Genomic DNA, 14,954 nt, shown 5'->3' on the forward strand with positions numbered 1-14,954 from the left:
TAAGCATACTGTATGACTATACTGTATTCCTAAGTACTTCAGTGCAATTGTAGAGATGCACTTTTAAAGTGTTTGAAAATCAATAATCATACACTTCATTTATACCATGAACACTGACATTTTCAATATGACTAAATTATACATTGGGGAGTGATGAATTCACTTAGGCAGATATGAAAATGCTGAGTGAGCAGCTGCTGGCTTTTTAAGGAGACCTGAAATATCTACACTGCCTCAAAACTGCACTAGGGAGACCATTAAGTATAGAAAAAATTGAACTGTGTGGAATAGCTTTGAAGTTAATTCACACTGGCAAAATACTTAATATTATAAAACAGTTTTATTTATAACACAATCATTATCTAATACAATATATCTGTGTGCATAATAAGGAAATAATAATTTTACCTGACATGGTTCCCTTCCTTCCTCCTGTGGCTTGCAAACTAAAGAAAAAGGAGGAACAGGATATTCTGGATATTCTGTTGAGGATCAACATTCAGAAAGTTCTAAGAAACTGAATTCTGACTATGGTCAGCTTTGCAAGGATAGGAACAAAATGAGGAGGAGGGAAAAAGAGTGGACAGAAATGCAAAATTACTATCCCAAGCATCCTAGGAGTGCTAATTCCCATAAATTCTAAAATAAAATGGTATTTAAAATTATGTCTCATAGTGCTTCTGTACCCCAAAGGAGAAGGATGTGTATAGAAGTGATGTATACCTAGGAAAGGGAAGTAGGCTATCTGACCATTGCACTAAAGGCAGCAGTTGGGGGGTGGTGCATGTGTCCCTACAACCAAGGAGGATCACTATAAGTCACTGCAAAGGAAATAAGAAGTGGCCCAAGAGATTACTCATGGGGTGGGTAGACCATCCAGTATGCTTGTAACTTGAAAGGGGTAGCAAAAATTGCGGCGTTCACTAGGAAATTAGGAATTCCTCTTGGGAGTTTGCAGCTCATATGGACAATATATATCACATCCTAATGCTGAGTTGCCAAACTGCTGGATTACATCGTTGATGCTCTATGCTAGAGAAACTATATTTTCCTTGTTAATGACCCCTAGACAGCTGCTTGTCTTACATTATTAATTTTAAATGAAAATAGTATTTCAGACTTCAGAAAAAACCTGCCATTTTGAGATAGCACTAACAGGTATGGAGTTACATCAGGTGCTACTGAAACTTAATGTAAATATTTTTACATTTGCAGTTAAGAAAACAGAGATTGAAAGAAAAGCAGGGGGCAGACCTTATAAAGCTGAGACATGCTGTTTGTGAGTGTAGCAGGCCACTGAGGTACCTGCTACTTGTAGAGCAGCAAGTAATAAGCCCAGCTGCTGGTTACCAGGGCTGCCACAGTAGTAATAAAGAAGCACAGCTGCAGGTTGCCAGGGAAACCGGTGAGTCAGCTGACCGGAAGGGGCAGGGGCTGGCTCCCATTTAAACCCAGGCTGAGGCCAGAGAGGCAGTTCCTTGCCAGCAGCCATAGACGAAGGAGCTCTGTTGGACTGGACAAAGATGAGAGGCTAGACTGCAGGTACAGCTTCAAGACTGAGGAAAGGATAGAGCACCCTTGATGTGTCTGGACTAATGCTATAGCCAAGGGGCTTGAGTTTGTGTTGATAGTTTACTGTTTACTACCAGTGGTTTGGGTGAGGCTATTAGGGGTTGGAGGAGGCCTCATAGGGGCTCCATGGTAGCATGGGGGCCCTGGTGCCAGAGAGGGTGCAGCATTTGGGGGTGTACTGACCCCAACCCTGAGAAGGGGAGTGGAGAATTGGAGGCCAGGTAAGGCTGAGGCTGCCTGAGCCCAGCGGGAGGGTTGAGACCCCGAGGAGGAGAGTTAAGGCCAGGCATGGCTATGGCCACCTGGGCCCCAAGGCTGTGGTAACCCCAGAGCAAAGGGGGCAGCCAGACAAGGCTGCGGAAAGCTAGAGTGCCTGTGGAGCACAGTTGTGAGATGAGGGCTACAGAGAGCCAGACAGATTGAACAATGTCTGGGATATCAGCGAGGCTTGGGGTGTAGTAAAGGGGCGGTTGAAAACATGCATAGCCCATAAGGCTGGAGCACAGGAACACACCCATTAGTGCAACAGGGCTAATACACAGCAGTAGAACCGTGTCCAGGAAGATGAGAGGCAGCCTCCATTTTATTTATATATAAGATCAAGATGTGGTGGGTGAGAATGAGGATGCTTTGAGACTAACTTGGCATGGTAGGGGGTGCTAGGGGAGATCATGGCCACCCCTAAGACCCCGCACTGTGACAGTGAGCATGGGGTAGAGGAAAGAGCAAAATAAACAGAGGAAAGTGCAGTGTTTTAAATAATAATTTTTAACTTTTATAAGGTATTTCTTGTATATCCCTCAAAATCCTTTCCAAAGGCATAGTGTGTCTCTGTTTTATTGTGGGACAAGTTGAGGTAAAATGATTTGTCCAAGGTTATATGCAATTTTGGCAGCACAGCAGACAAGAGACCCTGAGTCTCTTGAATCTCAGTCCATTGCTCTGTCCCTTGGATCACAGCTAACTGGAACAAGCTGGCTTCCACTTTATGTGGTTCTGAAGTCAACTGCTCTGGATGATAAACTAGGGAGCTGTCACAAGCAAGCAACATTTTTACTTCAAGTGACAGCACTAAAGACCCTTGAGAAGGAAAATCCACAACTGAAAACTCAAATTCAGATTGGGTACATACTGAAACAAGCACTTTTCCATCAAGCCTTAGTAACAATTTGAATATGTAGAATAATATATATAGGACTTCTTTGTACAAAAATGACACATTTTTCAGAGCTGTCCTCTTCCTCTAACACTACTAGCTTTCTTCTGTTCTTCATTAGAGTTACATTTGTCACTGCAGGGCTGTTCTATGAAGCATGCTGGTCCCCCTCATCTTCACTCATTGTCTCAGTGGAGTCCCTGGCAACATATAAGGAACTTTGTTTGATCCCAAATCCTGAGCTCACTTTTTGCTGACTCTTTAATCTGAAAGGAAACATAAAAAGTATTACTAGAAAATGAAGCTGAAAAAATGCAATTTAAAATTTAAATGATGGCAGCTCAAAACATCTTCCAGAAAACAAAACAAAAGTTGTGTTATCACCCAAGTACAGAGCAGCAGAGAAGAAACTTTTGGCACAGTTAACTTTAGGATGCAGATTGGCTACTTTTGCAACAATTGATTCCTTAATGCATTTAAGGGAATCACAGTTGTCACGGAGCCATGGAGGTGCCCCGTGATTGTGAGGGTGATTGGCAGAGCTGGCAATCACCCAGGCAGCTCAGGTGCCGGGTTACCAGGGCGACCAGGTGGGTCACATGGCCAGAAGGGGGCAGGGCCCGGCCTTTATAAACAGCTTAGGCCGGAGCCTGACTCACAGTTCCCTTCTGGCTGCCGCAGGAGCAGGAGCTCTGCAGCTCAAGCTGAGTGGCCTGAGTTGGTGATCGCAGCCTTACCCCACTAACAGGCTGCGATGATGCGGGGAACAGGAGCACCCTGACGGGAGGTAGGATTGAGAGCCCTGGCAGGGCTTGGAGTTATGGATAGGCGTATGGAGCCTCTGCATTTATGTTGCAGCCAGATGGCTTGAGTTTGAGTTACAGTTTACTCCGGAGGACCGGGTGAGGCTGTAGGGGAGCGAGGAGGCCTCATGGGAGCTCCCCCACAGCTTGGGGGTTCCCAGCGCCCAGTAGGGGCACAGTGCCAGGGGCACTATTGTCGGTGCCAGGGAGGCACCGTATTGCGCCAGGGAGGCGCGGCGTGCAAGGTTGTAGACCCTGGCCCATAAGGGCGGGGTGTTGCCCGGTGGGGCAACCTGACCCAGAGCAGGGTCAAGGGGACAAGCACGGCGGCGAGCGCCTGTGCCCGGGCGCGAGGCGCGCGGTGTCGGCCCTAGAGAGGGCAAGGCCCCGGAGGGGGGCAGAGACAGAGCGCGAGGCACGCGGCGTGTCGGCCCCAGAGTGGTGAGGCCCCAAAGGGGGCGAAGCACAGAGAGCGCGGTAGAGGCCCCAGAGGGGCGAGGCCCCAGAGAGGGGCAGAATAGCCAGGGATAGTGAGCCACCCAATGGCGCTGAGACTAGGGCGGCGATAGCGCTGGCCCAATGGCGCTGAGACTATGGCGGCGATAGCGCCGGTAGAGAGGGCGGCGAGAGCGAGCCGGCCCAATGGCGCCGAGACTAGGGCGGCGAGAGCGCTCCAGACCCAAGGCGGAGCCGGCGATTAGCCAGGCACCAGCTAGAATCCGGCCCAGGGGGCGTCGATATTAAGCGGCGCCAGCGAGTAGCTAGGCGCCAGTGAGACAGGCCCAGGGCGCGGGGAACGGGCTAGAGATTGGAGCCCGACCCAAGGGGGCGCCAGGTGGGCGAGGGGCCCCGGGGCCCGAGAGAGAACGAGGGCCCCCGAGGGGCGAGGGACTACACAAACGTCCCCCAGAACAGCTGCGAGGCTTGGGGCGTGCTAAGGGGGAGGTTTGGAGGCACGTATAGCCCTTAAAGCGGGACGCACATAGATACCCCAGTCTGGAATAGGGACAGGAACACCAATACCGTCCACTAGGGAAACTGGCAGCCTCCTTAATACATATATGTCATCAAAGTCGTGGCGGGCGAGATTCTGAGGGTGCTACATCACCCTAACGTGACGGTAGGGGGCACTAGGGAGTTCACGGCCGCCCTTAGGCCCCGCGCCCTCACAACAGTTTCAGACTATATTATTTGGAATCATGTTTTACAAAATGAAACAAGGTCTGTGAGAGAGTGCTTATGTTAAGCAAGGCCTAGCATTAGAAACAATGCACTAAAACTCCCAGAATGCTTCAAGGAGGTTGAGGTTGACATTCTGGTAATCACTTTCTGACCCTTGGATGAAAATGCTGAACTTCTGGACCTTTGAACAATGATAAAAATAGCAGACACGCCGCTTACATTGTTAAGAATAGGAAACTGCATGGCTAAACCGCAATGACGAAAAAACAACCGCATATTATGTCAGTTTTGACATTTTAACCCTGCAAAAACCAGCAAAACATATAGATGAATAATGTATTTAGGTTATAGAAAATTAGCATAAGAAATATAAAGGTCATTACGAATTAACATAAGAAGCGTAATGATTATAATACAAAGCGTATCACCTGATATTATAATATAGATAAGTTAACTAAATAACCAATAGAAGTAAGAATTAGAAATGCATATGTATAAGTGTTATCATATATAACTAATAGTAAAGTTATGTTAGATGCCTCACTTCCACCATGGGGACAGTTTTGTATCTTTTGCCTAAAAAAGGATAAGGGACTCCTTTTAAATGAGCTGTTGACCAGTTCTGAGACTACTGAATCAGGCAGCCGCACCTAGCCTCCGAGGTAAAGAGCAAGGGCTTGATTTGGGAACCTCGTGAACCAACAGACCTCCTTTAGTTTATGACTTTGTGAAACAATAAAAGTTTTAAATTGAACAAGTCTGAGCCTGTGCTTAATTCAGTCCTTATATAATTCGGCATCAAGCTCACACAAGGTCAGCATGCTTTTTTGCTTTGCAATGACTCTGAGCCACTGCTTAGGCCTTAATGGATCCTTTAGAAGAATGAGATAGACACAGTAACAGTTAATTGACAGTCATTATTTTTCTTGTTCCGTAGAAAGGAAAAATAGATTTTCAAATTTCTTGCAGAAGGGCACATGCACACTCTCTTTAGGAATTGTCACTATTTAATGTTAAAACATTTCTAACTTGAATGGATCTGGAAATCCAGCAACCTAATAATCCCCTTTGCTCAGGTTTATGACTATGGATAGGGAATCTACAAATCCTGTCCACTTCTTCTGGCTGATAAGAGTCTTGGGTTATGGTTTACCAGCAGAAGCTTGGGTTCCCTACAGATAGAGTTAGGATTCACATTGCTTCCTGTTCTTTTGACAATGAGCTTAGTGAACCTTTCTGGAGTAGGGAATCTGAAAGACCTGAGAGAGTCCTGGGTGGCGCTGGGATGCTCAGGGCTGTGAGACTTCCAGCTGCTCAACTGGGAGTCAAGCCCTAGTTAGAGTTGGGGCTCCCTGGGCTATGCTGTAGATGTGAGCCTGGAAACCTGGCAAATATCTGGATCTAGGGAAGTCCACAGATAGGGACTGTGGTTGCCAGGCAGCCCTACAAGTTCAGGCTGCATTTTGACAGAAACATGCATTACAAAGAGAGATGTTTCAATCAAACATCTTGATTTTGACACAAACAACAAGTTAATACCATCAGAGGGAGCACTTATTGGTAAAAGCCCAACACGACACTAAGGCCATTACATTACATCCATTTTTGGATGCAGCACACATATATCAGGCATTTCATGTCTCAGTGAAGTACTCCTTAGCTCAGTCTGTTCATGGAGCAGAGATGGTTATCATCAATTTCCAGTAAGAACCTGTTCTATTGGAAAAATCCTGGTAATTTCTACCTAACAATATCCTATTATTATTGTAATTTGCTTTTCAACTATTATCTGCTCTCATTGGATCAAGCTAGAGACACTATTACAAATATTTATCCAATGACATCAGCACTAAAATGGTATATTAAATTGTTCATTTTCAAGAAATCACTGAACAGTTCAACTTGCATTTTTTTCTACACTTTTCTTTTACCCCAAAAATCTAGACAATCTCGAGACTTTAGAACTGAAGAATGCTGAATGGGAGTCACAGATGTGAGAACTTCCAAGATACACCCAGTTCCTTCAGAAATATACATGCTACGCTTTAGTGTTTTTTCCTAGTAGGAACAGAGTTAGCTCCTTTAATAACAGCTCTATATTTTCTGTTTATAATTTAGTTTATAGTTCTGATACTTGCATTTAAAAATGGCTGGTGGCTTTTCTAATACTTTTAATACATTGAGAGAATTTCATTTTAGGTGGTTATTTACTAAGTGATTTAATGTATCTGTATTCATTTGGCCTTAAGCAGGACTATCATGTAAATCATGGGCCCAAAAAACTGTCTGAGTTTTGACAGAAACATTCAAGGAATGAGGTATGATTCTATTTCAACACAAACACCAAGTTTATATCATCAAAGAGAGGTTTTATTGACAAGAACCCAGCACCATGCTACGGCAGTTACATTACATCCATTTTTGGATGCACCAGGTATGCCATATATTATAAACTTAAAGTAAAAACAGTATCCCAATACCTTTTTAAAATATTTAGAATGATATACTCTTTTTTATGAAAACATTATAGAAAAATGTTTGTGAACCTCTGCAGAAGTCCACTGACTTTTTCAAGGCTACCATAAATTCATAATGAACTACAATATGCAAAATGTCTCCTAAGCTATTAATGTACAGGAACTCCCTCCACAGCTATGCTAGTTTACAACCATCTGCAAAACTGCAAATCAGAAACAGCTCCCATTGTTTGGAAACTACTGGAATTTTTATTCTACTTAAGCTAATCTTTATCAAGGTATATCTGGAATACATTGAACAGATGTCAAATGGTTCTGGCTCAGTTTTTCCTTCCTATTTACAACATATACTTGTAACAGCACTGAAGTTCTGTACTTTTATAGCTTCTATGCCAGTATTATATATTACAGTTGTAATGCCCTGTTTAAGTGAGAACATTTACAGAATGTGAGTAAGTGTGCTCCAGAAATGGTCTATTGCTAATGGAGAAATTCTGAGATGAGGCCAAGATAGTATTTTTCCAAAAACAGCATCTCAGTATCACAGCACAAACTCAGCTTCACATTAATGTTACTGCCAGTATACTATATTCAAAACCTTAAATGAGTAATAAAACATATCTGAGCAAAGCAGATATTATCAGCTTTTTGTACCACAAGATGAAAAATAATGCAGTGACTGGGGAATAAATAAACTTTCTTAACCTAATATTAAATATAAGGTTGCAGCTGGTTAAAGAGCAGGAAGCACCTATGGAGTCTTCCCTATTTTAATTCCTGCATTAAGGTCAGGTACAATCTGTCCAAGGGACTGAAATAGATTAGAAATTAAGTATATTAAATTGTAGGATGGGATAATAAGTTAATTGCTTCATGTCTTTAACTTTCACATCATTAGTATCAGGATTCTGAGGAATTTGTCTCATTTAGTGGTGCTCAACCTATGTGCCTCTTGGGCCAGATCCAGCCCATGGACCCATGTTCATTTGGTCCACAAGGCTCCCGGAAGAACAGAAATTGTCAGTGAGGTCAGGAATGGCAGTGCTTATTGCTACATGTTGCAGAGCTGCAAGCCAATATGTAGGAAGCAGCTTGTGGACCAACTCTGTGCCACTCATGTGGCCTGAAAGGTTGGACAGGTTGAGCACAACTGGAATCCCATTCCTTTGACTCTCAAGTGGAATGTTGAGTCTCACACTTAGGCTGGGTACAGACATCTGGGGAATTTGGAAGGAGGTTAGATTGCATAACAAATGGAATTTTGACTGCCTATATGATCGCCCGATGATGGCTTGAGGGCTTACTGTGAGCAAGCTGTGGTGTAGTCCTTCCTGTCAGTGCTGGTGGAGGACCTTGAGGGTGGCAAGGAACCTCTCTTTTTTTTTTTTTGTGGGGAGAGACTCATGGCTGCTCCCAGGGATCATGATGGATAACTGGGAATAAACCCAGAAGCAGCTGGAGGGCTGAGATTGGGGATCTCCTGGCTGCAGTGGTACATGATGGAGGGAACTGAAGGTGATTGGGCAACACCAAAAGCCAATCTCTCTAAGGGCAGGTGAGCAAGGACTTGCTCTTTCCTGGAGTGGGGAGTAGAAGCAGCATCTCCTAGACAGGAGTGGTGCAGACCTGTGCAGAGGCACGGGAATAGTCATAGCAGTGAGGCAGTTTCAACCTACTGAGCTGAGTGTCTGAGGATGGAAAACTATTAGAGAACCATGATGGCTTGAAGGACATAGGGTGAGGAGACTCCACTAAGCCAATAAAAGGAAACTAGTATAGAGGATGGTGTTCCTTGGCACTAAGATTTGGACTTTACTTCAGGGTAAGACTGTTTATTGGGATGGTCCCTAAGAAAGAATGATTCACACCATCAAGGTGTGGCAGCTGAATGTGAGGAGGTGGGCTGTACTTTGGACCCAAAGATATGGATAAGCCAACAACTAATTCACAGGTGGTTATTGAAGAGGGGATTTGAGGGGCCAACAGGCTCCAGAGGGGAAGGGGAAATTGGGAGATCCAGGGAGTTTGGGTGGGGAGGGGAAGGTGAGATCTGTGAGAGGTTTGATGGGGTCCAGGAGGGTTTGGCATGATCAGGGGCTTGTGGGCATGGAAGGCCTCTCTCCCCATCTCCTGGGATGAAGGGGTATTTTTAGCCCACAACCCCTCCACCCCAAGAAAAATAACTCTCCCCAGCAAACCAACACCCCTGATCCCATCCAACCCTCCCCCTCACCATGACTTACTTCCTCAGCTCCCAGCATCAGCAAACACTGATAAACTCATTACTGGGAGCAGCTTGTGGGATGGGGATTTAGTGGACTGGGAGGGGCTAACTGGTCCATGGAGGGGGTTGTCCATTTGGGGATGAGGAAGAGGGGCTGAAGGGCTAAAAATAGCCTTGTGCAAGGGAGCGGGTAGAAAAAATACAGCCCCAGGACTAGGGCCAGCATCTGGGCTTTCCCAACCCTGGGGCTGCACTGGGAATTGTACAGAAGTTCAATTAGATTGGTCTCGCCAGATCCAAGCTAAGTTAGACTATATCTCTGGTGTTGGTTGTAGACGTGTTGGTCTAAAGACACAGGCAGACAAGGTTTTTTGGATAAATCTGATATCTTGTATTAGACCAACTAAAATAGTTGGAAAAATTCTTCTTTCCAAACTTTCAGGTACAAACACCTTTCTTCAGGCAGAGGAGGCATCTGCAATTCTTTTTGCTCTCCCTGGATCAGATAGATGCCAGTATGCAAAAATGCAGGTCAGTGAAAATGCAAACGTGTGGCAGTAAGGGTCAGAAGGGGTGAGAGACAATAGGTGAGAAACAGGTAGGTGGCACATGAAAAGGAAAATGGTGACCTGGTGATAAAATGTAGCTGGTAATGTTATCATAAAATGTACTTGAGTATCAGATGGTAGGCAGGCTTATAATGTGCCATAAACCCAATGTTTATATTTAGTCCATGATTTCTTGTATTCAGTAAGTTGATGAAATGAAGTTCATAGGCTTGTCTATGAAAGGTGTTTTGTAAATTCCTTTTGAGAATTAGAACTGAGAGATTGAAGAGAAAGTGGTTATCTTGTGCGAAATGTGCACTCACAGGTTATTGGGTATTTCTGTCTCTGATAGATTTTTGGTGTGCATTCATTCTGGTAGGCAGTTGTTGTTTGGTTTCTCCTACATATTTTCCATTAGGGCATTTAGTGCACTGGATGAGATGTATTACATTTCTGGAATTGCAGGTTCAAAATTCAGGAATGTTGATGGTTCTGTGGTGTAGTTATTGTGAAAGTGGTGGAGATATGTTGGCAGGTTTTACATTTCTTTTCATAGCATGGTCTGGATCCATTCAGTGTGACACCCATTCTCTTTCACCCACTCTGACCATTGCCATACATCTGTATTTTGTATCTGACATTTGCAAAGACAAATTTTTCCAACTATTTTGTTGGTCTAATAAAAGACATGAGATTTATCCAAAGAACCTTCACTGTCTTGGAGGTTCACTTAATTTAGATTGGGTCAGCCACTATTAAACTGATCTAACTGTGCTGAACTTCTGTACAGTTTGCATGTAGCGCCATCTAACTAGTGCAAAGTCTGCACCTGGGTGAACTAAGTTAGATTGGACAGACATTTTTAACATTACTTAACTGCCCACTAACCTCCCTGAATGTTTGTACACATCCTCATGAGGAAGAGTTAATCTCTGCCAGTGGTGTCACTAGGGCAAGGAGACCGGGGAAGATGTGGAGCCGGGGGAGGGAGCAGAAACAAACTACTGCTCAGATTACAGCAGTAGCAGGAACCAGAAGAATGGCAGCTGCCCTAGGTGTCTACCTGCATTGTTATGCCTTTCCTCTCTCCTGCTGTGTTTTGCAAGTCATTGCAAATAATTTTGGCTCTATACATCTGATACTGCAAGTTAATATTTAGACAATATATAAAAAAAATAACATCCAGGTATAGCATGAAAACAATTAGGAACCCCAAGTCTCAGATTTAATTGTTTGCCTTGCAGAATTACTTTTACTATTTATAAAGTGCGAGAAAGAAAAAGCACACAGTAGTTTGACTCTCAGAGCCTTGGTACAATCTAGCAGGATGGAAGTTTAAAAAAATTGTATTATTCTACTCCAATTAATCTTATTGATTCCACAATATATTTTCTAAACCCAGATCATCATGATACCATTTTATGTAGTCACTCTTCACAATTAAATCACATTTTAAATCTCCCTATGTGCTATCAAAGAAAAAGCTGAAATCTCCAAAAATCAATTAATGAAGAAAATACTGAATTGTCGTCTTCTGATACTTGTACAAAATGCAAACAGCAATAAAAGTCAAATTATACAACTAGGCTTGAAAGATGGTATTTTCAAAAGCACCTATGTGATTTAGGAATAAAAAAACCATTGAAAGTCAATGCATCTCTACTTTTTAAGCAATTCTTTAAAAGAAAAGAACTTTATTTTTTTTCTGTTTTAAGACTGTAAACTGCTTAGAATACAAATCACCTGCTTGCACATATTAGCCACGTCTACATGAGACACAGACTTCACAGTTGTTACTGTGCAGTCACTTAGTACTTGCATTCACAAGTACTAAATACCATGCATTAACCAGCATTACTGCTCAGTAGTATCCCTGGATGGCCTTTTGGTGATGCTGACTGCACAGTAGCTCCTTACTACTGCACAGTAGCATTGCATCATGCTTTGTGCCATGCAGCGCTGTTGTGCAGTAGTAACAAGCTATTTCACAGTCATCATGTCATGTAGATGTGGCCACAGAAAAGAGAAGTGACCATTTCATATGGTGGTCAACTTGGGCCTGGATACATCTCATAAATAGTTGAATTTAAGTGAACTAGGTGCAAATAACTGAACTGATAAAATTTGGAGGAAAAAGGCATGTCTGCAGAGGAGTGAAAGAAAATGGACCAGATGCTCTGGTTTGCAGAATGAGCATTAAAATATCCCAGAAATGGCTAAGGAATAATTATCTGTATTAGCAACCAGTTCTGCCAGTCCCTAAACTTGGTTCTCCATGCTAATGCATTGTTTAAGTGGAAAGAGAAGAGGGAAAACAAAGAGAGGAGGAAAAAAGCCATGTAATACATTTTCAGAGAAAAATATATTCTTTCTGGTCCCAGCAGGTGACTAGCATAGACCCTAAAGCCTAGGAGTAATTCATTACAGTATACTGCAATATATATTGTAAGCATAATAAATATTCAAGAGGCCTCTCAGACTTGTTCCCTAAGATGAATAAACCAAGCTCTTTTACTCTTCCTCTTATAAAATATTCTTTATTACCATAACCATCCTAAAAGACCTGTACTGCATCCATTCTAGTTTAAATCCATCTTTTTTGATCACAGATAACCAGATGCAGTATACTGTCATTATCTAAAAATCCACTTATCCTGTCACAGAAGGATATTATATGGACCTTAAAGCTTGGAGAAAACTAAAAAGAGAAAGGAATGTTTCTGTATTTAGGTTTTGCTGGAAGGCCAGTAGTTGACTGACTATAATGTACAGATTAAGATCAGGAAAACAGATAAAAGGCAGTATGTGTGTGAAACTCTAAGGATTTTGGTAAAGAAATCAGACTGATCAGCTAATGAATGGGAAAAAGTAGGCCTTTAGAAAGGAATGGGAAGGATAATGTGATGCCTGAAAGTTTGACTATGTCTATCCCAACTACATGGGTGGTCCAATAAAAGATATCACCTACAAGAATTCTTGCCTCTCATATATTCTTACCTCTTGTATATTTTTCCTAGACCATCAAGGTGACAGCATCACCTCAACGCTACCAAATATTCCTTGTCATTAGATCAAATTACTTGAAGTTCCTTTAAGAATTTCCCCAACCCCATCCTTATTAGTAGTGATCACAAAAGGCTTTAGGACATGAAGTATTTCCAAAATAATTTCCTCTTGATGACTGTAACAAGGGGTGTGGCTCAGGAGCTGAGGCCTAGCTGTAAGGGGTTAGAGAAAAGAGCCAGCCTGGCTAGGAGCCCTGGGTCAGCTGACAGGGATGATTCACTGGCCCTAGGGCAAGTTAAAAGCTCCCAGGGAGGGTAGTTGAGGGAGATAAGATGCTGTGGGAAAAGAACCAAGGCTGAGTTTTCTCTCTCCCAAGGTCTGGAGAAGGACCAGAGGTTTTACTTTTGTTTGTAACTTGTTTGTGGCTTATACTGTTGTTTGTGTTGTTTATTGTAGGGAGAAGCATTCCACCTATAAGATAAATGGATTGGAACTGAGAGCTGATTGGATTTTATGGCTAAGTGCAGACATTTGGGGAGGTTAGGGGGTTGTTATAACACATTTAAAACGGCCACCTGATCTAACTCAGGATAGGGGAGCTAGTGGAAGAGGGTTAGGAGGTTTGGGGGGACAAGCAGGCTTGAGGTGAAGATTGGGCATTCATGTGGGGAACAGGGGGCAAATGGGATCTGTGGAGGGTTACTTCCCTCCCTCCACCAATGCTTATGTCCTCAGCTCTGGCAGCAGCAAACACTGATAAATCTGGCACCACCTGGAGTGGCTTGCAGGAAGGGTGTTGGTGGGGAATGTCTGGTTCATGGTGTTGGGGGGAGGTGTAAAGTGCCAGGGGGCAAGTAGGAAGAGTGCAACCTTGAGATTGGGGCAAGTAGCTTGGCTTTCATTGACTGATGCATTGATCATATGGATATTTGGTCTCTAATGTTGGAGTAATGCTTTATCCAGCCCATATGATTACCAGAGGGCCAGGGAGTTTGGGTAATGGAGAGTGGTGTGTGCAACTCGGGGCAGGCCCAGGGCCAAGTCTTGAGTAGGTCTGCCCACCTGTCTCTACGGGGCAGTTGGCCCAGTCTTTCCTGCCATGACTTTGCTGTTCCCAAAACTGGTGGAAAGTGTGGGAGACTACTACATGCCGCAATGCTAGGGGGTGCTATCCACGGCTCCAAACCTTCCCTACAGAGTGGCCCATGCCTTGTAGATGGCATCATAAGTTCTTGTTATACCCCTGGCCTAAAACTAGACCAAACTTAGCCCTTGCTGTCAGGCCTCTTTCACATGCGCATTCGAATCACCCTCCTCACTAGGGCCTCTTGCACTCCACCCTTACCCAGAGGGTCCCCTTCTTGCATCAACAACTTATTCCAGCCTGCTCCCTCTTTAAGTGGCTCCTGTAGACCCTGGGGCTTTATCTGACTTGTACCTTGAGTGGCGAGATGCAGTCTGTTGGGTCACCACATGGAGGGCTAGCTCCTCACTGGGCTTCTTGTACCAACACTTGTTCCTCAGGGCATTGGCCCATGTGCTGCCCTTCAGGCTGTCCCACAGCCCTACTCAACATACCTCCTTGGAATGCCCTTCAGGCTGATCCTCAGCCCTACTCAACCCTCATCAGGGCCCTTACTACTGCCCCCTCTCTGGGGCTACACATCTATCTCTTCCCTAAGGCCTCTGGAGTCTCATTCCCCTGTGGGGACTCAGGTGGCTGCAGCTGTGCCTGGCCCTACCTGGGATCTTACACCCCCGGGGCTCAGGTGGCCATAGCTATACCTGGCTCCCTTATAACCACAGTGTTGTGGGGGCTAAAGGTTATTAAGGCACCCTAACCTGCCTTTCACTGGGGAGGTGTGCGATCCTGGTATTTGGGTGGGGCTGCCACACCACCAGCAGTCCCACCAGGCCTGCCTATCCTAGCAGGATGCAGTTTTAGGTCAGAGCCAGGACCAGGAGCCTCCAAACCATCCCCTTAGC

The 14,954-nt window shown here is 44.2% G+C and overlaps 1 protein-coding gene across 2 annotated transcripts in view; it reads right to left on the reverse strand.

Moving 5' to 3' along the window:
- Positions 1-421: 421 nt before the first annotated feature.
- Positions 422-14,954, reverse strand: part of CCDC102B (coiled-coil domain containing 102B) — a 390,603-nt gene continuing 376,070 nt past the window's right edge. Inside the window, exon 8 of one of the 2 annotated variants that reach the window (XM_090037300.1) lies at positions 422-2,994. In XM_090037300.1, coding sequence (XP_089893426.1) covers positions 2,877-2,994 — 118 coding nt within the window. In that variant the 3' untranslated portion in view covers positions 422-2,876. The remainder of the gene's footprint in view (positions 2,995-14,954) is intronic. The other variant, XM_090037301.1, reaches the window with a different exon arrangement.

The sequence above is a fragment of the Crocodylus siamensis genome, chromosome 3 (genome assembly GCF_052110815.1).
Source record: "Crocodylus siamensis isolate JL-2025a chromosome 3, ASM5211081v1, whole genome shotgun sequence".
In the NCBI taxonomy this organism is placed as follows: Eukaryota; Metazoa; Chordata; order Crocodylia; family Crocodylidae; genus Crocodylus; species Crocodylus siamensis.